Source organism: Quercus robur, chromosome 3, assembly GCF_932294415.1.
Source record: "Quercus robur chromosome 3, dhQueRobu3.1, whole genome shotgun sequence".
Lineage (NCBI taxonomy): Eukaryota > Viridiplantae > Streptophyta > Magnoliopsida > Fagales > Fagaceae > Quercus > Quercus robur.
In genome coordinates, this window is record NC_065536.1 from 67061032 (window position 1) to 67088827 (window position 27796).

The 27796-nt window shown below is 33.9% G+C and overlaps 3 protein-coding genes and 1 pseudogene across 13 annotated transcripts in view; 3 read left to right on the forward strand and 1 right to left on the reverse strand.

Moving 5' to 3' along the window:
• LOC126719016 (uncharacterized) overlaps positions 1-27796 on the reverse strand; it is an 88736-nt gene that overhangs the window by 40086 nt on the left and 20854 nt on the right. The gene's annotated exons all lie outside the window — the stretch shown is intronic.
• LOC126719015 (uncharacterized) lies at positions 485-27642 on the forward strand. Of its 4 annotated transcripts, none has more exons than XM_050421492.1 (3): positions 485-703; positions 24784-25706; positions 27161-27642. In XM_050421492.1, exons 2-3 carry the CDS (start codon positions 24787-24789, stop codon positions 27294-27296), a joined length of 1056 nt encoding a protein of 351 aa, XP_050277449.1. In that variant the 5' UTR covers positions 485-703; positions 24784-24786; the 3' UTR covers positions 27297-27642. The 4 variants fall into 4 exon arrangements, with proteins under 4 accessions (XP_050277449.1, XP_050277448.1, XP_050277447.1 ...); XM_050421491.1 differs by lacking the exon at positions 27161-27642 and adding an exon at positions 24593-24611 and having other exon boundaries at positions 489-684; positions 24784-26543; XM_050421490.1 differs by lacking the exon at positions 27161-27642 and having other exon boundaries at positions 489-703; positions 24784-26543.
• LOC126719021 (probable inactive purple acid phosphatase 1) lies at positions 1984-14403 on the forward strand (annotated as a pseudogene).
• Positions 6000-8092, forward strand: LOC126719018 (probable inactive purple acid phosphatase 1). The gene is made up of 3 exons (XM_050421507.1): positions 6000-6256; positions 6505-6814; positions 7807-8092. The coding sequence occupies exons 1-3, from the start codon at positions 6051-6053 to the stop codon at positions 7975-7977; spliced, it is 687 nt and encodes a 228-aa protein (XP_050277464.1). The 5' UTR covers positions 6000-6050; the 3' UTR covers positions 7978-8092.

Below are 27796 nucleotides of genomic sequence, written 5' to 3' on the forward strand. Positions count from 1 at the left end.
TGACAAACGCCCCAAGGCCCCAATGCTTATTATTTTTAGTTACTTCTTCCAAGTCCAACAACTTTACTTGCAACACTCACTTGGCTCATGCCTCCAAAAATTCAAAAAACGATGTTCTTACAGTAAAATATTTGACAGAAGGACGCTAATAAAATCTAATTCCATTTGTAATGTAAAGAACAACTTATACATTGTGCCTACTGCCTACAAAATATTCATTGAAAATTCATAATATTTTTTTAATACTCATTTAAAAAAATTATTATCTATCTTAATATTTAAAACTTTTCAACATTGTTTTCCACATTTTACATTGAAAAAAAAACCAGTAAGCATTACTTTAGGGAAATCACAAGCTTTATTTAATATTTATTAATAGCCTTTTATTTGTAATTAATTTTTTTTTATAAACTTTATTTTTAATTAGCCGCTTATTCCAAATCCAACAACTCTACTTTTACAAGACCCAAATCAAACACCTGATGTGTGTGCAAGTGCAACACTCACTTGAACCCAAATGCTGAGAGCATCCACCTCCGAATAAACCCAAATGTCTAGTATCTTTCTTAAAATCCCAGAATCCTCACCTCTAATCTCACAAGCTGACATTAAAAATTGGATTTCCAAATCAAATTTGAGCAAGCCCAGCCAGCGAGAGCATTAGCGTCTAAGCTTAGTGGAGAAGTGCGAGATTGTCGATTTGGTATTGGTCTTTACTCTTTATACAATACTTTACTGATTGTTCCATGTGACTTGATGATAATTAGTCAGAAAACAAATACTACCAGCCTTCAATCAAACATCTCATGTGCATCTCTCTCTTTCTCAGTTTGTTTTGCACTGTCATTATTTTCTAACCAAATTTGATGTTGTCCAGACGATGGAGCTTCAACATTGGGGGCATGGGCAGCATCCGTTGGTCTTTAATGAAGACGAGAGAAGTGGAGATCTTTGTTTTGGGTGCACGGAACCAGTATTTGGTCCTAGCTACAGCTGTAACAGATGCAGAGGGTACGTTCATCATAAATCATGTGCTGAACTACCCCTTGGGTTGCACCATCCCTCACACCCAAATCATCCTCTTATTCTCTTCGGCATATATACATATTATGTTAACAACAGAGAAGAATGTGACAAATTTAGCAAATGCGACGTCTGCGGAGAAAAGAGTGTTGAATACAGTTATTGTTGTTACCGTTGCAACTTCAACATTCACATCAGATGTTCCTCTTTATCACTCACCATCCAAACTGAAGTCCATGACCACCAATTGACCCGCAGCATTTGGAAGCTGATGAAGTTCACTTGCGACTTCTGCGGCAAAGAAGGCAATCTGCCCTATTGTTGTGTCCAATGCGATTTCGCGTTGTGCTGCTTGCCCACACAAACTGAAAGTTTTCCGTCACAACCACCCTCTCCACCTCACCCCTTCTCTTGAAGTCCATCAATCCGACTCTCCAATTTGCCTACTCTGTGTTCGAAAAGTGGATACACTCTGCCTTTACTATTGCTCAAGATGCGATTTTGCTGCCCACCTCTATTGTGCTATGCGCCCCGGAAATAGGGAGTTCATAAATTTGCAGGAACTTAAAGAGGAGCAGTCCACCGAGTCAAAATCTGAAGATCCAAAGCTCCATCAATCCTTTGACTCAGAAATTTGCAAAGTCATAAAAAGCACTGTGGGGAGGGGGGATGGAACTGAAATAGCCACAGAAATCAAACACTTCAGTCACGAACATGATTTGAAGCTTACTGATGAGATTCCGAATAACACAAAATGCAACGGGTGCGTACAATCCATTCTCTCTCCATTTTACAGTTGTACCTCGTGCAGCTTCTTTCTTCATAAATCTTGTTCTGAATTACCCAAAATAAAACGACACTCACTTGATCCACACCCTCTCACCCTCAGTTATCAGCAAGCTTCTTTTATCTGTGATGCCTGTGGCCAGAGGTGCAACGGCTTAACATATAACTGTCAAATATGCCCGTATAATTTCAATGTTCAATGTATTTTATTATTAGACACCCTCACTCTTGCCTGTCATGAGCATCGTCTTTACCTGTCCATGATAAACTCTCCACAAAAGTGTAGTAGTTGTAATTTTGAAAGCTATTGTGTATTCCGTTGTTCCACTTGTGAATTTGCTCTAGACTTTAAATGTGCTACACTACCACAAACCACATGGTACAACCAACATGAACATCCCTTCAACCTCTGTTATACTCCTGAAGATGATTCGGGTGAATATTACTGTGATATCTGTGAAGAAGAACGAGATCCCAAGCAGTGGTTCTACTACTGTGCAGAGTGCAGCTTTCCCGCTCATCGTGACTGTATTCTTGGGGAAAATCCAAATGTCAAGTAACACATATAATGGCCACCAGTTGGGAGGTGCTACACAGTAATTTGACTTTCACCCACACACAATGTACTTTCATTGAAGAAATAAAGACCAATGACAATGTTAAAAGTGATCTATCAATGTGCCCAGTGTAATTTCAACATTCACAATAATTGTTTATAGAAAGACCAATGTTGTTTTAATTTTTATTTGTATATTTTTCATTTGGGTTGAGCCTTTAGTTTTTTTATTGCGACTATGTTACCATTGGATATTACTATTATTATTATTTTTTGCCCATAAAGATATTGTTTCCTCTAGTTTCTTGTTGGAATATGAAAGACCGTAGATGCATATTGATAAGAACAGAAAATTCCTGTGACAATCAAGTAGACAACCAAAACGTGACATTTTATTGTCTATGAGTGCTTGAAACATTTTTCAGTGAGTAGTACCAGTGTGATAATTCATTTTGAGATATGTTATATGGTCTAGAATTGTTTGGTTGAAAGTGGGTGGCACATAAAAATAAAGCTTAAAGTTTATGCAGCTCATTCATGACAGTTCTGCTGCTTCTACATTTGAGAGAAAAGAGGAATCACAAGAACAATGTTGTTTTAATTTTTATGTATATTTTTCATTTAGGTTGAGCCTTTAATTCTTTATTTTTTAATCTATTGTATTATTATGGTTGTCTATTGGTGTAGTTTTGGGGAACTTTGTTTTTAAGATGAAGCTTATTAGGCATTTTATTGGTTTGTGGCTAATAACGGTCGAATCTTCTCTAAGATATTCCTACATCAAAAGTTTTTCTTTGATTTTTGAAATTCCCAATTTTATATTTATTTACAGATTTAGCATCTTTGGTTTATTTATATGTTTCACGTTCAACTTTGGTTCTTTGCAATTCAATTCTCTACAGGTCCACCAAGTTTCTCTCTTTTTCTTATCTTGTGCTTCTTACTGAAGTTTAGGTGAATACCTAGTTGCTTATTTTGGATTCTCAGCTGTTATTCAGCTTCCTTTGCAGTAGAATCAGCAAGTAGAGGTATTCCTGTGGTGTATTTGTAAACTTGTAATGTAAACCTTCTATGGGAATTTGATTGGGCTTCTGGTTTTGTTGGGCACATTTGATTGATAACATTGGTGGGTATATGCCAATATTTTGCAATTCATTTATGCTTTTAAACTTTATGTTAACTTTTTGAAAGCATGTTTTTTGGAGTTGCAATTTCATTCCTATTTTGCATTCGTTCTGCTCTTGAGGTGCTTGTGAGCTTCATATTATATTGGTTGCTGTATTAAGTTAGTTTAAATTTTGATAATAAAGCATATTGACAGTGTTACATGTGTTTTATGCATTTTACCTTTTTTTAAGTATTGTCTTTGGAGTTGCATTTCACTTTGAAGTATGAACACATATCCTTTTTATTGAACTCATATCTTGGGTGGGATGAGAGGACTAAATTTCGTCTCCTTGGCAATTTTTTGGTTCTTACAATCCTTCAAGAGGCATGGTCACATGGGGATCAGCCTCTGTCGAAAATTGCGATTCATAAGGCAACAGTTGATCTTAATTGCAATGCTTATGTTAAAGCTTCTCCTACAGTCCTCGGATTAAAGGTAAGCCTCAACAGCATTGTGCTTCTTTCATCTCTACCTAATTATTTAGCATATGTATTTTAATCAGGAACTTGTTTGATTGAACTTGATGATCTTCAGTTTGCAGGCTTTTTAGTTGTAAAATATGGCTATTGAATTTCCTATGTGGATTGTAGTTTGTATTGGGGATCAAACCACTAAAATTGTGCATAACATAGATTTTGTTTTGCGATTGATGCAAGTTTTGTTGACTGTTTTAGGAGCAAACTACAGAATGGGTGACATTGGAGTACAGTTCTCCAAAGCCATCGGCTAATGATTGGATAGGAGTATTTTCTCCTGCCAATTTCAAGTGAGTAAATGTCATTGCATTTCTGAACTTTTAGTCTACATTTCGAACCTTGTGAGCTTTTCTTGTTTTTTTGTGCTTGTAATAAACCTAAGTGGCATTGGTCTAATTGGAAGCTCTTTCACTTCAACATTTTCAGTTCTTCCACCTGCCCTCAAGAGAAAACTACGGTTCATCCTCCACTACTATGCTCTGCACCTATCAAGGTTCATCCTGCACAGCACAATGACTTTCTAAAATTCTTCTTGCCCAGATCTTCTTTGAATAGAAAAGGAGCTAAAAGAGTGAACTAGATTGTTTTCTTTTGCAGTATCAGAGATCAGATTTCTGGTAAAGGATATTTGAAGCTTCAGCTGATTAATCAGAGATCAGATTTCTCATTTGCACTATTTTTTGGTGGTTTATCAAATGTACGCTTACAAATGTCAATATCTGCATATGATGTGATAACTTATTTGTTTCATATGAAGCAATAGTTATTATGCAATGAAATATTTCGTTTTCCTGTTTAGTTCTTCAAAAGAAAGAAAGAAAAAAAATATTCATCTTTTGATATTTTGGAAATTTCATATATAAACAATGCTTGTGATCACTGCTTGATGGATTATAGTATATATACAACAAAGACTTAATCTCAACCACTTTGGGTTGGCTAACTCAATCCATATATGCTATTCTGAATGCTGACTCCATATTTTCTTTAAAACCTTGGCAGTGATGGCTTCTTGCAAGGCCTCTACCTATGTCCTTTTGGCTCTCCTCTTGTCTTCCTTCATTTTCTTTATCCATTTTCATGGCCTCTCTTTTTTACATTAAAAGCTTTCTTTTTGCTATTTGCATTTCAAACTTGATTGACCTTTTCTGCAATTTGTTTTCTTATGTATTTATTTTCTGTATAACAGCCTAAGCTGGTGGCAGTTTCAAATCAAGTAGCTTTTGCAAATCCAAATGCACCAGTTTACCCACGCTTAGCTCAAGGGAAACTATGGAATGAAGTAAATCCAATTTTTCTTTTCTTTTAATAATTGAAGCTCATACATGACATAACAAGAGTAGGTCTGCTTATTTTGTGCAAAGACCATCAACAAAGCACAAGTATTTTTCCTACCTGTTTTGCGTTGTACTTTAAAGCCATTCATTTACCTTGAAGCTTGTGTTCCACTAGCTTTTTAGCACCTTCTTCTACTCTCTTTTTTTCGTTGAACTAATAACATGTGATACTTATTCTAATGTTACTGCTTTTACATTAAGAAGCTTACAATTTCAAGGAGATAACATGGTTTTGAATTGATACTCAGATGACTGTGACATGGACAAGTGGATATGGGATCAATGAGGCAGGAGCTTTTGTTGAGTGGGGTCCAAAAGGAGGAAACCAAGTGCCTTCCCCAGCTGGGACACTGACTTTTGATCGTAACAGCATGTGTGGTGTGTAAAATTCTTAACTTTGAATTTTGTTTTGTTAAAAACTATCTGGGAGTTGACACATTTGCAAAATAATTGCCTGATGGTTCATTTTGCTTTTCAATACCGTTCAAATATCACCCAAAATCTGTTCTTGAGTTCTTTCCCATTGGTCCATAATTCAACTTATTCATGCATATGAGCAGGTGCACGAGCAAGGACAGTGGGATGGCGTGATCCTGGATTTATACATACTAGTTTTCTGAACGAGTTGTGGCCCAATGCAGTGTATGTTGTGAGCCAATTGCATCAACCGTGCCATACATGATTGCGAGGTTTCATCATAATATATGAGCTTATACTTGCTTGTACTTTGTCTTATTATCAAAGTATTTTGTCTTATGTGCCAATTGGTGATCAATCCTTGCAGTGGTAACCATGAACGTGACTGGCTAGGGACTGGATCCTTCTATGGGAACACAGACTCTGGGGGGAATGTGGTGTGTTGGCTGAGACTATGTTTTTATGTCCCTGCAGAAAACAGAGCCAAATTCTGGTACAGAAATATTTACACCCTTTTGAATTTGATTAGCTTTCCATTCATCTGTATCTCTATGTATTTATATGAAAAGTGGATTGCAAAGTGATTGGCATTCACCTATAGTTGTGTATTTATATGTTTTATTAATAAATGTATCAGTACATCAATCTCCCCATATGTTGCCTACAATATAACTTCTATACTTGGACTTATTTCTAGATGTGCAAGAAACTGGTTTAAACAATATTATTTTCATTTTCCAGGTACTCCACCGATTATGGCATCTTCCGCTTCTGCATAGCTGACACTGAACATGACTGGAGGGAGGGAACCGAGCAATACAAGTTCATTGAGCATTGCTTGGCATCAATTGACAGGCAAAAGCAACCATGGCTAATTTTTCTTGCACATCGAGTACTTGGTTATTCATCTGGTAGCAATTATGCAGATGAAGGATCATTTGAGGAACCAATGGGGAGGGAGAGCCTACAAAAGCTCTGGCAAAAATACAAGGTGGACATCGCTGTGTATGGCCATGTGCATAATTATGAAAGGACATGCCCCATATACCAGGTATCCTTATAAATTTCTGCGTGACATGGATGTTCCTTGTCCATATCATTTTTATGGTATCTCTCTCCTACATGTAAATAAATATGAATTGTTTCAAAGGAAACTACAACATTTTCATTGTGCCTTTAGGTCAAATTGTGTCACAATGAAATGTGATTTTGGATAGCAGGTTTATAACCTGCTAATGTTATTTATATGTTTTGTAACTAACAAGTTACTGGCCAGTAGAATATAGACTTATCTAATTACTTTTTTCCAAGAATGATCCTTCATTAGCTTTTCTCAAGCAGAAAATCTCCAAGAAAAAGCAAAAACAACAAAAAGGACAACAATAGTAATATTAGCTACATTAGAAATAAGGGGTTCTGCTTCTCTTGATGTTACTTAGATAGCAAATCTGTATCTGATTTCCATTTGAAAGTCATTTCTATGGCTTTTCTAGAAACGCATGAAGATGACAGACTTCACACTTCACAGAATTATATGTGTATTAAGGTTCCTTGGCTCTTTTGGTTCTAATATCTTATAAATGCTTTGAACAAATACTTCATAGACTTGACTTAAAATGGTCTATAACCTATTAGGGCAAGCATCTCTACTATAGTAGGATTGCAGCAGTTCTGCACTGAGTAAATCTTGAAGTCAAAACTTGCACATGACTCTCCAGTCTCCACTATTTATATATTTGTTATCATTATGACTTTAGAGTTTGAACAAAAAAACATTCTATAATTTGAAAACAGAAAACAGGTAAGACCAAAACAAAATTTTCAAGAAATAGTTGTCCTTCTCACATCTGTTTATTTATTTTTATTTTTTTAATTCTTATTTTTATACTCAAATATCCAAATACTCCTTAACTGTCAGATATAGCAGAACCTCTTTTCAAAAGACATGGGACATGCTACTTGTGAAATAAATATTAACTGAGTCCGAAAATGTATTGAATTCCAAGCTTTTTTAAACTAACAATTCATTGTCATTTTTTGCAGAATATTTGCACAAATGAAGAAAAGCATTACTATAAGGGTCCCTTGAATGGAACAATTCATGTGGTTGCTGGTGTTGGAGGAGCAAGCCTTACACAATTTACAACCCTCCAAACCAAATGGAGTTTCTTTAGAGACTACGACTATGGATTCATAAAACTTAACAGCATTTGACCATTCAAACCTGTTGTTTGAGTACAAGAAGAGCAGCGATGGAAAAGTCGATGACTCTTTTAGAATCTCCCGGGATTACAGGGACATCTTGGCTTGCACTGTGGATAGTTGCCCAAGTATGACCCTAGCATCTTGAATGATAAGGGTTCTTGTAGTGACTTCACATTACTTATGATTGTCTTCTTTCTACTTCTTCTTTTTTATTTTATTTTTAATTTAAATTTTTATTAACAATTATGATTGTCTTACCACAATATAATTGTGAATAAGTAATATTTTATCAACATCAATACTTGAATGTTAGGGACATGTTGCTATATCATGATCTCTGATCTTCCAACTCCGATCATATCAAACATTGTAAATGAAATATCATCATAATTTTATCAGTAAACTCATGTTCTAATGATGAAGAAACAGTGAATCAATTGTTCAGTGTGGCATTGTTCATAACTTTTACTTTTTATTTTGAGATAGTTACAATATGCTGTTAACCTTACAATTCGAACATTTTTCCCTTTAGACTCCCAATCATTTTGTGCAAGGGGAGATGTCAATCTAGCTACAAGGCTATGGGCATACCTATTATCTTGAATTTTTTTTCTAAATAACAATAAATATTAAAAAATTTAGTTAGTTGTCACATTTCAAAACAATGTTGAAAACTAGCATCTCGAGTGTCTAAAACTCGAGTTTTTAAGTCTCGATTTGTAAGAAGATGGGTTTAAAGTGAGAAAAAATCGATGTGAAAATCGAGTTTTGAAGACTCGATTTCCAAAAATTCAGAAAAACGCCGCTATAGGGCTTTAAAACATCACTATAGGGCTTAAAAACGCCACTATAGGGCTCCCAAAACCTGGTACGTATAAAAATTTTTTTGCAGGAAAACGCCGCTATAGGGCTTTAAAACGTCACTGTAAGGCTTAAAAACGCCACTATAGGTGAAATTTTTTTGCATGAAACTCGAGTCTTAAAGACTCGAGATCTATGTGGCATTTTCACACTCGCGGTGCGAGGCTATCGGACTCATGTTGAAACTCGAGTCTTAAAGACTCGAGATCTATGTGGTATTTTCACACTCACGTTTTGCTTTTTGCACACATTTAAACAAAGAATTTCGGTTTTCCATTTAAAGATATGGAGATTAAAACCCACAACTGCTTGCTATTGTATTTTTTTTTTTTTAGGAAAATTGTTATTGTATATTTAAAACAAAATGAGATATCCAATTGAAAAAGTATTAGAAGTAAGTCAAACTTTTTAGAAGATCCTATTGAGATTAATTATTTCTTAAGGGGAAAAAATGTTATTTATAAGTTGTAATCAAACATAAGCAAACCAAGCAAGAAAAAGGAAACAACCAAACAAGTTTTGGAATATTATTAGAATAGGATATAATAGTCTTCTTCTTCTTCTTCTTCTTTTTTTGATCCCAGCTACCTATCATTGATGCTAAAAACACTCGCACTAAAAAACCAACCCCAATTTCCCAAAAAGAATAGCACTGGATAAGGCTAAAAATACTAGCACCGTAAAACCAACCAACTTTTCAAAAAGAGAAGTGATATCTTTGCAACACTTTCACAATAAATCTTAAGTGGTAAGCTGTTATTGATTCAATATGATAGTTTATTTATTTATAAACAATGGGATATAAGTCAAAACATCGTTTTGATCCCAATTATCTATGACTGATGCTAAAAACACTGGCACTAAAAAACCAACCCCAACTTCCCAAAAAGAACAACACTGGATAAGGCTAAAAACACTAGCACGTAAAACCAACCAACTTTTCAAAAAGAGAAGTGGTATTTCTATAATATTTTTATAATAAATCTTAGTAACAAGCTGTTATTGATTCAAATTTGAATCCAAACCTTAAATTACTTTTTTTTTGTTTACTCGTAACAACTAATAATAACTTGTCACTTAAAATTTATTGTAAAAATTTCCTTAAGGTAACGTTTCTCTTCCAAAAAGGACTGCATTGTAAGCCTACCATAAATTTGTAGGCTACCAAATACAGACATAGTGAACATCTTCTTTTAAACTAAACTAAACTTGGGTTCTAATCCCCCAAACCCGAAAGAAAGAAGGAAAAAGAGGGTATTTCGTAGTATGTCCATCGATGAACAAGTGACAACTCAGCTTTAATCTCGTTACCAACGGTCGAATCTTCTCTTATATATTCCAAAGTCCAATGTTTTTCTATAATTTCTTAAATTCCTCAATTTAAATTATTTACAAATTTACCATCTTTGGTTTATTTATTTGTTTCACGTTGACCTTTGGCTCTTGGCAGTACAATTCTCTACAAGTGCACCAAATTTCTTTCTTTTTCTTATCTTGTGCTTCTTACTGACGTTTAGGTGAATACCCAGTTGCTTGTTTTGGATTCTCAATTGTTATTCAGCTTCCTTTGCAGTAGAATCAGTAAGCAGAGGTATTTCTTTGGTGTATTTGTAAACTTGCAATGTAAGCCTATTGTGGAAATTTAATTGGGCTTTCCATTTTGTTGGGTTCATTTGGTTGATAATATCGGTGTGTATAAGCCAGTGTTTTGCAATTCAATTCTGCTTTCAAGGGGGAAAGATAGTATCTTGAATTGCTTTTGAGCTATATATTATGCTGTTTGCTGTATTAAGTCTGTCTGATTTTTGATAATAACTATATTGACAGTGCTAGTTAGGGTGTTTCATGTATTTTATGCAGTTTAGCTTCTTGAAAGTATGTTTTTGGAGTTTCAATTTCATTCATATTTTGCATTCATTCTGCTTTTAATGGGAAGATAGTATCTTGACATTCTTTTGAGCTTCATATTATATTGGTTGCTATACAAGGTTAGCACAGTTAATAATATCAGCCCAGGTACCGTGCTCGAAAAAATATAAATATACATATATATATATATATATATATATAAAGTTAGTTTAATTCTTGATAATAAACCATATTGACAGTGCTAGTTAGGGTGTTACATGTGTTTTATGCATTTTAACTTCTTGAAAGTATGTTTTTGGAGTTGCAATTTTGTTTAGTATGAACTCATATCCTTTTTATTGAACTCAGATCTTGGGTGGGATGAGAGGACTAAATTTGTTGTCCTTGGCAATATTTTTGGTTCTTACAACCCTCAAAGAGGCATGGTCACATGGGACTAAATTTGTTTTCACTAGATTGGTTTTGACTATAAGATAGGAACCATAGAAGTTATTGGTTGGGTACTTTGTTGAAATTTTACTTTCAGCTTTTCAACTTATGAGTAACTCAACATTTAATTATGTTTTTTTATTGATGATTATACAGATATACTTACAAGCTGGGGCATAAATTGTTCAATGGTACATATGTTTGGAGTCAACAATATCAGTTTAGAGCATCTCCTTATCCTAGTCAAAATTCTCTACAACGTGTAATATTTTTGGTGACATGGGGAAGGTTTGAACTCTATTGGAAAATTTTATGTACATCTAAATTATTATATCCCATATTGCAGCCATGGCTAATAAATGACTCGTGTGTGGGTTAGTGCAATTTATTTATATTTATCATCAGCAGCATACTAATTTATCTTGCTTAGTTTTTTTTTTTTTTTTGTTATAATATTAAATGTACATATATCTGCCTGAGCTTACAGTAGTATATTCAATTTCTCACTTTGAATGCACAGTAATTTCATTCTCTTAAACTCAGAATATTGATCTCCAAGATCAAATCTGCATTGTATTGAAAATTTGCTACTTTAAGTTTTAGGATCAATGTTTAAGATTATGAAGCCCTATCCAATTTTTATGTAGTTTCTGGAATTTTGCTTAAACCTTTCCCTCTGCAGGATGAAGCTGATGGTTCCAAAGAATATGACAATTTCCAGCGTGGCTCTCTTAACACTACTCGAGAGCTTATTAGAGACTTAAAGAACATTGATATAGTTTTCCACATTGGAGATATTTGTTATGCAAATGGATACATTTCACAGTGGGACCAATTTACTGCACAGGTTGAGCCAATTGCATCAACCGTGCCATACATGATTGCAAGGTTTCATCTTAAAATATCACTCATAATATTTGAGCTTATACTTGTCTTGTACCTTGTCTTATGTGCCACCTGGTGAACAATCCTTACAGTGGTAACCATGAGCGTGACTGGCCAGGGACTGGATCATTCTACGGGAATATGGACTCTGGGGGGGGGGGGGGGGGGAATGTGGCGTGTTGGCGGAGACTATGTTTTATGTCCCTGCTGAGAACAGAGCCAAATTCTGGTACAGGAATATCATTACAAATTTGTTTTGCTTTCCATTCACCTATATGTCTGTGTTTTTATATGACAAAGTAGATTGCTAAGTGATTGGCATTCACCTATAGCTGTGTATTTATATGTTTTATTAATATTGTACCGGTACATCAATCTCCCCATATGTGGCCTACAATAGGACTTAATTTCTAGATGTGCAAGAAACTGGCGTAAACAATATTAATTTCATTTTCCAGGTACTCCACCGATTATGGCATGTTCCACTTCTGCATGGCTGACACTGAACATGACTGGAGGGAAGGAACCGAGCAGTACAAGTACATTGAGCATTGCTTGGCATCAGTTGATAGGCAAAGCCAACCATGGCTAATTTTTCTTGCACATCGAGTACTTGGTTATTCATCTGGTGTCAGTTATGCAGTTGAAGGATCATTTGAGGAACCAATGGGGAGGGAGAGCCTGCAAAAGCTGTGGCAGAAATACAAGGTGGACATTGCTGTGTATGGCCATGTGCACAATTATGAAAGGACATGTCCCATATACCAGGTATTCTTATAATTTCTGCATGAAAAAGATGTTACTTATCCATATCTTTTTTATGCATCTCACTCCAACAAGGAAGTTAATATGAATTGTTTCAAAGGAAACTACAACATTTTCATTGTGCCTCTAAACTTAAGTCAAATATGGTCACAATGAAATGTGATTTTGGGTAGCAGGTTTCAGAATAACCTGCTAATGTTATGTATATGTTTTGTAAATAACGAGTTACTGACCTGTAGAATATAGACTTATTTGATTACTTTTTCCCCATCTCTGAGAATTATCTTTCATTAGCTTTTCTCAAGCAGAAAATCTCCAAGAAAAAACAAAAACAACAAGAAGGACAGCAATAGTAATATTAGCTACATTAGTAATAAGGGGTTCCACTTTTCTTGATTTAACTTAAGACAGCAAATCTGTATCTGCTTTCCATCTAAAAGTCATTTGTATATGCTTTTTCTAGATACACACAAAGAGGACAGACTTCGCAGAATTATATGGTGTATTAAGATTACTTGGCTCTTTTGGTTCTAATATCTTATAAATGCTTTTAACAAACCCTTCATGGACCTGACTTAAAATGGTCTATATAGCCTATTAAGGCAAGCATTTCAACTGTAGTAGGATTGCGGTAGTTGAGCAGTAAGTAAATCTTGAAGTCAAAATTGCACAGTCGCGGTTCTTCAGTCTCCACTATAAATTTTTTTTATCATTATAATTTTTAAGTTTGAAAAAAAAAAAAAAAAAAAAAAAAACTCCATAATTGGAAAACAGAACGCAAGTAACACCAAAACAAAATTTTCATGTAGTCCTTATCATTTCCCTTCCTTTTTTTTTTCTTTTCTTTTTTACAAAGTCAACATTACTGAAAAATATCCAAACACTCCTTAACTATCAGATACAGTAGCGCCTCCTTTCAAAAGACATGGGACATGCTACTTGTGAGATAAATATTAGCTACAGGCAATTGAGTCTGAAAATTTATTGAATTGCAAGCTTCTTTATACTAACAATTCATTGCCATTTTCTTTGCAGAATATTTGCACCAATGAAGAGAAGCACTACTATAAGGGCACCTTGAATGGAACAATTCATGTGGTTGCTGGTGGTGCAGGAGCAAGCCTTTCACCTTTTACAACCCTCCAAACCAAATGGAGTTTCTTTAGAGACTATGACTATGGATTCATAAAACTTACAGCATTTGACCATTCAAACCTGTTGTTTGAGTACAAGAAGAGCAGGGATGGAAAGGTTTACGACTCTTTCAGAATCTCCCAGGATTACAGGGACATCTTGGCTTGCACTGTGGATAGTTGCCCAAGCATGACCCTAGCATCTTGAATGATGAGGCTTCTTGTACTGAAATCACATTAGTTATGATTGTCTTCTTTTTCTTTTCTTTTTGTTTTTTAATTACAATTGTGAGTGTCTTACCACAATAAAATTGTGAATAAGTAATCTCTTCTTAAGCAAAAAAAAGAAAAAAAAAAAGAAAACAAAACAAAACAAAAGAAAAAAGGAATAAGTAATCTCTTATCAAGATTATTACTTAAATGCTAGAGACTGGCTGCTATATCTGTAAGAAATCAAAGATATATAAATATACAGGCATTTGTTTTTAGTTGAGTTGCTGAAACTTTTATCTCATAAGCTGTATATGTTTTGCATTGATCTCTGTTCTTCTAACCAGCCAATTGTAGAAAAGCAAATATACGGAATTTGTATTTATGCATTATTTTTTGGTTCCGTCTTTATTTCGACAAAATTAAGTAGAAGAACCCAAATTCCAAATGATTGAAAACATGAATGAATCAGTCCTAGTTTACTCTTTGGGGCGTAGTGGAAGAAGGGAGGAGATTTTCGAACAAGGAAAATGATCCAACGATTTTCAAAAATGTCATGTACAGTTCTATAGAGTATAAGGGTGACTTATCTGTCAATTTTTCTACTATCAGTCCCAAAAAACCATATCAAACATTATAAATGAAAATTCATCATTATATTAGCAAACTCATGTTCTGATTCTAAAGACAGTGAAGTAACTATCCTAAGAGGGGTGGCCTAGCGGTAAGGTTCCCGCGCGCATGCGCAATGATCCCTCGTTCGAACCTTGGTGAGTATGGGGGATGGGAGGTAGGAGCACTCATGCATTGTGCCCTGTACTACTAGCTCTCTTAGGGTGCTATGGTGAGATCTGTGACACCCCAGTCATAGTAGCTATGGCTCAATCCAACATTCCCTAGTGAAGAGTGTCCCTATGGTCACACCCAAGAGAGTGAGTCACACATGGTCACCTTGTCCCCATTTTGATTATAAAAAAAAAAATATAGGCAGTGAAGTAACTATTCAGTGTGGCACTACTGTACCCCAATGATTACTCTTGAAGGCACCATGCAATGGAGTGGCAAGGACCATTAAAAAGCTCATTTCGAAAGCAAATGATATTATCAAAAACCCACCAATTTTTTATTTTTTATTTTGATGATGGGCATTTGAGTTTTATCATATTTTGTATATTTTATATAAAAATGACTAGGGGAAGATGCTTTCAAAAAGGCAACGTGTAACTATCATTAGAGTAACGTTGATTCATGTTCTTAACTTTTATCTTTACTAGTCACAGACCCGCGCGTTGCACGTGATTATTTTTTATGGTGATCTCATTATTATTATTTTGTAATTTGAACTAATTTAATGAAAAGTAATGCATTTCATAATCATATTTATCACAAAATAATTTTTTATTATTGTAGAATTGTTTTATTTAAAATTTGAAACCTTAATTCTACCATAGTTGGTTGACTAATTTTTACATCTCTAAGTCAATTAAACACGTTTTGCATGCTACATGTAAACCTTCTTTTCCATAAGGGTTGAAATAATGTGCGTAATTTTTTTTTTTTTTTATGAAAGTTAAAAAGAATAAAATTCACCTTGTCTTGATGTTTTCTAAAAATTAAATTTGGAGATTCTCTTTCAATAATTGTGAAAATTCCAAGCAATAATTCAGAAGGTAATACATGTTACATGTTCATGCTTTCATTGTGTAATTGTATGATTGATTTGGGTTGTAATTTATAAGTTAAATATGGTAGTGTATATCCAAAAGGACCTAACTATGTTGTTTAGGATATTGAATATAGTGTTGTCTGTGATTTATAAAGTAGCGACGGTTGTAGTAATTGAAAATTGGTTTTTCATTGTCTTTTAAGTTAATAAAAACCTTACATCTACTTTTTTTTTTTAAAAAACCTTTACATATTTTTTTAACATGAATCTTTACATATACCTTAATAAGTAAACCCTATACATTTCATTTTCTTAGATGCATAAAAAAAAAATTAAAAAAAAAAAAACATCTATTCCATAATAATAGTGGCTAATTAGTTTTTTCATGTTCTCATTTATAACGTTTCTTACTATTATCATATTTTATTGACTATTGATTTTCATAATAGAGGCATTAAATGAGAGTTAAATTCTTTGAACCTTTCATTAGATTTTAAAAGTCATGGTGTGTGAAGAATATAAGCATTTAAGGACTTTTTTATATATTTTATTATTTATAAATAATGTTAAATGAAATGTCAAAAAAAAAAAAGATTTTGAAAATTTTCATCTTTATTTCTTATATATTTCTATTATTACTGAAGAACGTTTTCCTTTTAGTTTTGATAATAAATATGATTTTCTAGATTAGAGTTTAATTAGTTTCAAGTTTAAATTTTGTATGATTTTATTTAATTGTTGATTATATGATTTAATTAAGTGAATTTAACGATTTATTTATTTGCATTGTAAAGTTTATAATAACATTCGTAGGGTCATCTTTAATTAATTTTTTACTCCTTTAGCCGTCGGTCTCTTTGTTTTCCAATTAACGGTTACTAATTAATTTATTTAATTGACGTTTGATTTCTTTTACTAATCTCTTTCTCTCCCTCTTTGTTAACATCCTATTGTTTTCCCAAATTTGATGATAATTCTAATGTACTAAATATGCATATTGTAACGTTTATTTTTATTTTTATTTTACTCCATTTTGCTACCATGAAGTTAGTACATCCATAACTATTAGTTTATTATTTTATGATATGTTTGGTTTGATATTATTATTATTATTATTATAAATTTAGTGTTTCTAAAATAGCATGTGTTTTGTATTCTCTTTTTCTATTAATGCATTGTATCTTTTTATGGGAATACTTTATAAGAAATTGTTTATTCTTTTTTTTTTTTTTAAATTGAATGTTTCTAAATTGATATTTGTTTTGTATTTCATTTTTCCATTGATGCATTGTAACATTTCATGGGAAGACTTTATAAGAATAATTTTTATTTATTGAATAAAATATTATACGTTTAATTTTTAAAAAAAATGAGACAAAATATAAATAATTATGATATGGAGGATGTTGCTAAATTTAAATGTTGAATAAAATAAGAGGAGAATAAAATAATAAAAATGAAATGTATAGCAATAAACACCATATTATTTTAGTTATGCTATGTAATAAAATAATATTCTATTCTTATATACTATCTTTATAATGCAATAATATAACATTTAACAACCAATGTGAATAAAAAAGATAACAACATAAAATATAAAACTAAATCGTATCAAGCTGGATTACCTGTCAATTCCAATTTTAGCAAACTAACTGACTTCTAGTAGTCTAAAACTGATTTTTGCGATGCAATTGGTGGAGCTTTCAATACTGCATCAATATGTTTTGATGGTCAACCTGTTACACTAAAATTTTTTTTAAAAAAAAAAATATATATATATATATATATATACCAAAAATTGAAGGAAAAATATATATATATATATATAAATATATATAGAGAGAGAGAGAGAGAGAGAGAGGGGGGGGGGCTTTTGTGTGTGGAAAAATAGAAATTATGCATGGAATAAGAGGGAGAATGACAATTTTATAGCATGAGGATAAGAATAAGAAGAGTAAAAAATAAAGAAAGATAAAAAGATAGAATAATATTAATATTGAGAGTAGTGGGGATATGAAAAGTTGAAATGAAATGAGAAAGGTTGTAGAAAGTTAAGGTAGAGAGTAGTGGGGATATGAAAAGTTAAAATGGAATTGAAAATTTAATAATAAATAAGAATAGTTAAAAATAAGATAAATTAAATATGATATTTTGATTGTAATATAATAGAGTTTTTAATTCACTTTAAATGTTAAAAAATTGTATAAAAAAATTGAAAAAAAATTGATAATGACATGGTTGCTGACGTGGCTCAATAGAAGAGTAGTAACATTAAATGCTACGCTTCAGTTTTTAGTAATATATTTGTAGGGCCTGATGATCTGTGGCCTTGGCCCAATTATTCATTGGGGCCCAAGGCCCGAGCCGAGGAAGGTTATAGCCAAGGATAGGTAATACAAGTACAAAATAGTCCTGGGACACAGCCGAGGACGATTCAGTCCTCGGCATGTTCGAGGTCCCCCTGGAAGGAAGGACAAAAACGGAACAGAAACAGTCGGGAAAAAATCTAAAAATATCTATGTCAATAGGGAAGGACACCCTAGATAGTTTAACGACCAAGGACAAAGGGAAAGCTGCACTTACTGCCATTCAATACTCTGCACCTGGTAGAGCCATACCCTTCAGCTTTTACAACCACCCCCAACCACTCTGGGTATGGGCTGATGGGACAAGTATCAGTCTTGGAAAATCGAACTCCACATGCGGACGTTGGATAAGGAAGACAGACTAGTATAAAAGGAAAAATAAGCAATTCAGGGAAGGAGCTGGGAAAAATGGCCAAAAACCAGAGCCTCCCAGCCCGCCTCCAGGAGAAAGACTCTTAGGGCGAAAACGACTTAACCATGTATGTATACCACGAGAAACCCACCGTCTGGTGATTAGGGCCTAGCCTTTCAAACCCACGCTCTACAAATGATATTGTTTGGGCCTTTTTACGTACGAACCCAACACTGTTACGGGTCGTTACGAATCGTGTCCTTACAATATTGATATATTGACTAGTCGCAGACCCACACATAGATAACTATTTTGTAATTGTGATATAATATATAATTTTTTTCTCTAAAGTTTGTTTTAAGTAATTTGTTCTTTCTAAAAATTAAACAATTTCTAAAATTATTTTCCATCTTTCAATTTCTACCAATATATTATTCTCTTGTTTTGGATGTGTTTGATTGATATTATTTCTTTATGAGGTGATCCATATTCTTTAAAATTATGTTACAGTGCACTATGTTTTTCAAATTTATTTTGTACTACTAAACTTTTGAAGTTTCAAATAAATTATTCAAATTCTCCATTCTTTTAAAGGAGAATAATCAAAACTCATAACAAAATTACACGAGATATTACTCAAATAATTGATAGAAACATTCAAATTTATAGCCATTGTGTTTTGATATAAATCTAAATTCTCACTTATAAAATAACTAAGCAATAACTTAGCGGTGTCAATTCAGGTTAATGTGTCATATTCGTGTCGTATTCATGTCGTGTCTAGGTAGGGGTATTCAACAAATGGCTCAACTCAAACCCGACCCATTTAATAATTGTGACGTGACCCTTCAACCCTAATCTGACTTGTTAATAAGGCGGGTTGACATGACCTGACCCATTTGACATGCTTAATAAACAGATCGTGTTAGGTTGACACAAATGTGACACAACCCATTTCAATCCGCATAAAATTAAATATAAAATCCATATAGAAATAAGTTTTTTACATCCCAAAAACAATGCATATACTTCAAGTCTGCAACCCACGATCAAAATAACATAGTTCAACAAAAATAAAATAAAACAAGATATTTATAAGAAGTTTTAGAGATTTAGGGTTTTGTAGGGTTTAGAGATCTAGAGTTTGTAAAGTTTCAATTTACAATTATAACACTATAAGTTTTTGTAATTACTCACTTTTCTTTTTAAGTTTATGTAAGGTTGAATTTAATCAACCATCTTATTGACTTTATTCCGTGCCAAATTTGCTTGTATTTCAGCATTTAGTAACCTTGTATTTAGGTGGGTTTGTTGTAAGGGTAGTGAGTGAGATAGAGTGTTGATTGCTCAAAAGTGTGTAAGAAAACAGAGACTCGCGGCTTGATCTCGTGGGTGGCTCGCGACTGCAAGCCGCCAGATGCAGCACACGTGCCAAGCATGCCAGAAGGTGAACAGTCATGCTAGCTGGAGTACTACAGGACAACTGGCCATACGGTTATCTCGTGACGTTTCACATTCCTTTCTCACTCCAGTATAAATACCCCTTATACCCACAAATGAAAGAGAGCTTCCAGAGAGAATTTTGAGAGAAAAACCCTAGAGTAAAACGAGATTGATTCACCTACAATCTATACATTAGAGTCTCTTCAAATTCCTCAACTCTCTTCCTCTCCATTGTCAAATCCTTGAAAGGCATTCTACCAAAACCTTGTTCTCACCATATTCATCACTGTGAGAGGGTTGTTTGGTTTTCTAGGAAGCAGTTAGGAAGGAACCAATCTACATTGGTTGATGCTACGGTCTAGTAGCGGAATCCGGGAAGCTAGAAAAGAAAAAGGTTCGGCGCAACCTCGTTGGAGCAAGAAGCTTGGAAGGCTTAGGTGCACTGGGTAGATTAGGCTTGGAGGGTCTATTACTGTCCATGTATCCCAACTACATTGTCTAGTGGATTGTTTACCGCTTGGAGGGCGGCGGAGAGGTTTTACGCCGAGGGCTTCGGTTTCCTCTTCGATAACACATCGCGTGTTGTCTTTGTGTTTGCATCTTCCTTCCCTCCAAATGCCTCCCATCTTACTTATGCAAAGAAATTTATTTTAACATTAGATTTGATGAAAAATATTGAATACTTTTGGAGCAATAATCAGTTCCCTAAAAAATGGTGGGTTTCTACCATGAATTTAAATAGTAATACCCTCTATTATATGAGAGGAAAGAGTATTGCTCTCAACATGTAGAATATTTACTTAGGCTTAGAAAACTATAATTATAAAATAAAGTTATTTAGTAGAACAACTTTTGTAAAATTACATAAAGTCTAACTTTTTTTTAATTATAATGAATATTTATTGACATAAACAAAATAAACTAAAACAAATTCCACTTCTCTAACATAATAATAATAATTGTGGTATCAATTAAAGACATGATTGGAACTTGTATTGTGCAAGAATAATGTCTGTATTTTTTTTTCTTAGAATTAATGTCTTAATATTTATCCCTACCCTTTAGGCACCTTTTCCTTAATTCCATAATTTTATATTGGAGTGTGAGACCAAAAAAATTAGGGGATATTTGGTTCAGCACTTTTAGATGCAGACCTAAATCAAATCCAAATTCTTTTGTAAAGGGTTACTTAAACCCGTTATGTCTATCAAATATTCATGTTATACTTTTATTTTTTTTAATGGAAATATTCTAGTTATACACTTATACTAATACCCTTAGTTTTCTATCTTTTAATTATTATTAAAAAAAAAAAAAAAAAACCCTTTAGATTGTAAGTAAGCATTTTATTTTATTTGTTGGTAACTTTATTTTTTATTTTTATATTTTTAAAAAAAAAAATTGTTCCAGTTGTCCCAAAAAAATAATTTTTGGTATAAAATGATGAGTCATAAACTATTATGATTATTTTTAGGAGATAATGTGTGTCCCGTCACGTATATTGCGCGTGACTCACTTAGTTGATTGAGTTAAATAAGTTATGTGCATTGCACATAACAAGGACTAATGTGATTTTCCTATTAGTAGTTGGAGCCAAACTTTGTAACGCAAATGTGTGGGGAGGGAGAGAGAGAGAGATGTGCAATGTGAACTATGAACAGAAATAAGAGACTTGACTGTGCCATCTCTCTTGCCACAGTGACGAGTTCCTCTGAGGACTTTCCATACGTCCAGCATAACAACAAAAACGATTTGGAAGCTAGTGGAAGCGACTCCAATGTCGACCCAAACGAAGATGAAAATGAGTCATCCTCTGATTCCGACACTAAGATTGAAAATGCATCTATTCTGGATACTGTACATCTCCCCTCTCTATTTCTCTATCTCTATTTCTTACTACTAGTACCAAACTTAAATCCATACTCATTTTAAAAAAAATCTTATCTATCTTAATATTTAAAATTTTTCTACCTTTTACAGTGCAAAAATGAAATAAAAATTAACAATAAAATAAAATAAAATTTAAGGAAATTAAATTACAAGTTATGTTTATTAACTGACAAAATATGCTGCTAGCCGGTACAGCCCCAATTTGACAAACGCCCCAAGTCCCCAATGCTTATTATTTTTAATTACTTCTTCCAACTCCAACAACTTTACTTACAAGACCCAAATCAAACACTTGATGTGCGTGTGAGTGCAACACTCACTTGACTCATGCCTCCAAAACTTCAAAAAAAGATGCTCTTACAGTCAAATATTTGACAGAAGGACGCTAATAAAATCTAATTCCATTTGTAATGTAAAGAACAACTTATACATTGTGCCTATTGCTTACCAAATATTCATTGAAAATTCATAATATTTTTTTAATACTCATTTAAAAAAATTATTATCTATCTCAATATTTAAAAATTGTTTTCCACATTTTACATTGAAAAAAAAAAACCAGTAAGCATTACTTTAGGTATACTAAATCACAAGCTTTATTTAATATTTATTAACAGCCTTTTATTTGTAATTAAATTTTTTTTTATAAACTTTATTTTTAATTACCGCTTGTTCCAAATCCAACAACTTTACTTTTACAAGACCCAAAGGCGAAAATGGGTAATTACCCATAAAAAACAAACTATATAGTTAGTAGGGTCCATTTACAAACTATATATATTTCTAGCAACTCGAGCCTCAAAGACTCGATTTTGGGACCCTAAATCGAGCCTCTAAGACTCGATTTTCATGGGTTGTTTCTACCTGATGTGGCACTTTTTCCACATGACATCTACATGAAAATCGAGTTTCTAAGACTCGATTTACATTTAAAACGAAAACAAAAAAAAACCACAAGGAAAAGAAAACCACAACAACGCGTTCATCAGAGAAGAAAGAAAAAAAAAAAAAAAAAAAAAACCAGAGAAGGGGTCGCGCGGCAACCTGGTTCGCGCACAGCCTGGGTCGCCGGCCTGGATCTGTCGCGCGCGGCCTGTGTCGCCATTCCTTCTTCTTCTTCTTCTCTTTCTTTTTTTATTTCTTTCTTTCTGCCTTTTTTTTCCGCTGTTTCTGCATTTTGGGTTGCATTTTGGGTCATTAATATTTTATTTTTGGGTTGGAAATCGAGTCTCTAAGACTCGATTTCCAGGCTCGAGTTGCTAAAAATATATATAGTTTGTAAACTGACCCTACAAACTAAATAGTTTGTTTTTTATGGGTAATTACCCATTTTCGCCCCCAAATCAGTAGACATGGCAAAACGGGCGGGTCGGGTCGGGTTCGGGTCGGGTCAATCAGGTCACGGGTCAAAAACGGGTCATTTTAAGCGGGTTGAAAACGGGTTCGGGTCAATCGGGTTGCGGGTCGGGTCGGGTTGGGCCGGGTTGACCCGTATTTTTCACATGAAATTTTTTATTTATTTTATTTATTTTTATTATAAAGAAAATAATATGTATTTGCCATTTAGATAGTTATGCAACATATTACTTGATGTAAAATGCATTATTTTGAATTCACTACTTATATCATGAATAAACTCAGTTAAACTTATTAATACTTATTCAATAATTTTAAAATTATACAAATCCTAACATTGCTATCTAAAACAAAACAACACAAAGATAAGTAAAACAAATATACAAGTTTTATTTTTACACAATATCAACATTCCCAAAAAAAAAAATTACAAATGACTTATTGGACAACTCATTTGATAAAGAATAAAAACATATAAGAAAGTTACAATTTTAAAAATTAATTTTATAATCTATTATCAATTATGGTTGACACTCTATTTCAATTTGAGATATACATTAAAGTTTGATTGCTTACTTATTTATACCTAGTCTCTTTTATGAAGATCATATCATTGTTAAGCAGCACACACTCTAGGAAATATCATAATTTATTTTGAAAAGCCGTTTATTTTGAACATAAATTGTTAAAAAATAGATCTAAGCATTCATAATTTATGCTAATTTGATACTTTGGCTTTACTATTTTCACACTTGTGAATGTGTCTCACACATATTTACAATTTTAAATCTGTTTTTAACTTTATTGTAACCAGATTATCTTGGCATGTACTTTGCTATTTGATATCTAAAAATCTTTACTCATTACAGAATGCTCAATCATTTATTTTTCAATTAATTTGCATACAGTTATGTAAATGTATCAATTGTTTCCTTAAAACTCACAATAAACAATTAAACCAATATTGTCTTAATTTCACTATTTTTTTTTACCAAAAAAAAAGTTTTAAAAAAATGGTTCGGGTTCGGGTCGGGTCGGGTTAACCCGCACAAAACACGGGTCGGGTCACGGGTCAACCCGTTTTTACTTCGGGTCAAAAAAATGGGATCGGGTCGGGTATTTTTCGGGTCGGGTCGGGTCGGGTCAGAAAATTCTGACCCGTTTTGCCATGTCTACAAATCAGACACCTGATCTGCGTGCAAGTGCAACACTCACTCACTTGAACCCAAATGCTGAGAGCATCCACCTCCGAACGAACCCAAATGTCTCCTATCTTTCTTAAAATCCCAGAATCCTCACCTCTAATCTCACAAGCTGACATTGAAAATTGGATTTCCAAATCAAATTTGAGCAAGCCCAGCCAGCGAGAGCATTAGCGTCTAAGCGTAGTGGAGAGGTGCCAGATTGTCTATTTGGTATTGGTCTTTACTCTTTATACAAAACTTTACTGATTGTTCCATGTGACTTGATGATAATTAGTCAGAAAACAAATGCTACCAGCCTTCAATCAAATATCTCATGTGCATCTCTCTTTCTCAGTTTGTTTTGCACTGTCATTATTTTCTAACCAAATTTGATGTTGTCCAGACGATGAAGCTTCAACATTGGCGGCATTTGCAGCATCCGTTGGTCTTTAATGAAGACGAGAGAAGTGGACGTCTTTGTTGGGGGTGCTTCGAACCAGTATTTGGTCCTAGCTACAGTTGTATAGAAAGCGATTGCGATGGTTACTACTATCATCATAAATCGTGTGCGGAACTACCCATTGGGTTGCACCATCCCTCACACCCAAATCATCCTCTTATTCTCTTCGGCAGATCTACATATCGTGATAACAACAGAGAAGAATATGATAGATTTAGCAAATGCGACGTCTGCGAAGAAAAGAGTCATGAATACAGTTATTGTTGTTACCGTTGCAACTTCAACATTCACATCAGATGTTCTTCTTTACCACTCACCATCCAAACTGAAGTCCATGACCACCAATTGACCCGCACTTGGAAGCTGTTGAAGTTCACTTGCGACTTCTGTGGCAAAGAAGGCAATCTGCCCTACCTTTGTGCCCAATGCGATTTCGGTATACATTCACGTTGTGCTGCTTGCCCACGCAGACTGAAAGTTGATCGTCACAACCACCCTCTCCACCTCACCCCTTCTCTTGAAGTCCATCAATCCGACTCTACAATTTGCCTACTCTGTGTTCGAAAAGTGGATACACTCTGCCTTTACTATTGCTCAAGATGCGATTTTGCTGCCCACCTCTATTGTGCTATGCTCCCCCATAATAGGGAGTTCATAAATTTGGAGGAACTTAAAGAGGAGCAGTCCACCGAGTCAAAATCTGAAGATCCAGAGCTCCATCAATCCTTTGACTCAGAAATTTGCAAAGTCATAAAAACCACTGTGGGGGAGGACGGAACTCAAATAGCCACAGAAATCAAACACTTCAGTCACGTGCATGATTTGAAGCTTACTGATGAGATTCCGAATAACACAAAATGCAACGGGTGCGTACAATCCATTCTCTCTCCATTTTACAGTTGTACCCCGTGTAGCTTCTTTCTTCATCAATCTTGTTCTAAATTACCCAAAATAAAACGATACCCAATTCATGAACACCCTCTCACCCTCAGTTATCAGCAAGCTTCTTTTTTCTGTATTACCTGTGCCCAGAGGTGCAACGGCTTAAAATACAACTGTCAAATATGCAAGCGTAATTACAATGTTCAATGTATTTTATTATCAAACCCCCTCACTCTTGCCTGTCATGAGCATCGTCTTTACCTCTCCAAGACAAACTCTCTACAAAATTGTAGTAATTGTAATTCTAAACGGTATAATGTATTCCGCTGTTCCACTTGTGAATTTGCTCTAGACTTTAAATGTGCTACACTACCACAAACCACATGGTACAACCAACATGAACATCCCTTCAACCTCCGTTATACTCTTGAAGATGACTCCGGTGAATATTACTGTGATATCTGTGAAGAAGAACGAGATCCCAAGCAATGGTTCTACTACTGTGCAGAGTGCAGCTTTCCTGCTCATCGTGGCTGTATTCTTGGGAAAAATCCAAATGTCAAGCAACACATATAATGGCCACTAGTTGGGAGGTGCTACACAGTAATTTGACTCTCACCCACACACAATGTACTTTCATTGAAGAAATAAAAACCCATGACAATTTTAATAGTGATCTATCAATGTGCCCAATATAATTTCAATATTCACAATAATTGTTTATAGGAAGACCATTGTTGTTTTAATTTTTATGTATATTTTTCATTTAGGTTGAGCCTTTAATTCTTTATTTTTTAATCTATTGTATTATTATGGTTGTCTATTGGTGTAGTTTTGGGGAACTTTGTTTTAAAGATGAAGCTTATTAGGCATTTGATTGGTTTGTGGCTAATAAGTGTAATATGTGGACATCATGTACATGGGTTCCACACCCCTACTTGTTAATGAATTATTTACTTTAAAAAAAAAAAGGACTTGAACAGGAAAATCACTTGATGTCCACGGACATTCACTGCTTGTGTTTTTTGGCTTCTAAGATTCTGTTTTCATTCTATTTTAACCTATCCGTAGGATCTCCTGCCAGTTGAGGGGAGCCTTACATTTATAGAACAAAATAATTTTGTTTCTAAGGTACTTGACCTTTTTACTACCACAAGGATAGTGTTCCGGCATGTGGGAATGAGGTATTTGAGAATGGGAGGTGATGATGACAGTAACAGTGCTAGAACTAATAATGTTAACAGTGAAGTCTAGAAAATATTGTGGAAAGTTAAAATTTCTGCAAAGTTTCACTTTTTATCTGGAAAAAACTGCATGATGCTATACTAGTTAAGGCAGTCTTATTAGATAGAAAGCTTAGCTGTGATGTTGCTTGTAAAATCAGACTTCATAACAGAAGGTAGGCCCATCAAGGATTGACAAATTATTTCAATCCCAGATGGAATTTGGAAGAGAGATACCAAATGGAGTGGCGCGCTTTTGTTGCAAAGTCCAGAGAAGGAAGAAGACTCTTTGTTGGATGTTTTAACAACACATACTTCAACAGGATGGTGGCCAGATCTTATACTGCATGAAAAGCAAATTTTCAAAACTCAAATATGCACTAGATTTTCAAATAATGACTCTTGATATTAGGTCCATTACTAGATGATTTGGATGATGGCTCTCAAAAAAGATTGAGGGTTTAATTTGGGAATTCAGTTTCTATAATATCTACACATATTTATACCACTCCTTTCTCTACTAGCATATTTGAGGTTAAAGTGTTCTTAGAATCTGTGTTAAAACCATGCGGCATCTCATGTTCTGTAAACTTATTTGTGAGTTGGGTATGTTAATTATTACAACATTTAGCTTGGTACTTTGAAAGATATTATGATATCCTGTCCTAATCCCTGTAGATTGTGTCTTTTGAGTGTGATACATCTTCTAAATTAATCTTTATTATTTTTACTCTCTATTTGATACTCAATTAGTCACAAAATAATGTGTTTGTTTAGAGGCATTCTCTTCTTCTTATGCTTCATTAGTGGTATTCTTATTGTTAAATTGTTATTTATCATTTCTTGGTATG

Coding starts and splice junctions, on each gene's coding strand:
- LOC126719018 (XM_050421507.1), top strand. CDS start 6,051: ATGAGCTTATACTTGCTTGTACTTTGTCTTATTATCAAAGTATTTTGT. Junction 6,257..6,504: donor GAAAACAGAGCCAAATTCTG/GTACAGAAATAT, acceptor TTCATTTTCCAG/GTACTCCACCGATTATGGCA. Junction 6,815..7,806: donor GGACATGCCCCATATACCAG/GTATCCTTATAA, acceptor CATTTTTTGCAG/AATATTTGCACAAATGAAGA.
- LOC126719015 (XM_050421490.1), top strand. CDS start 24,787: ATGAAGCTTCAACATTGGCGGCATTTGCAGCATCCGTTGGTCTTTAAT.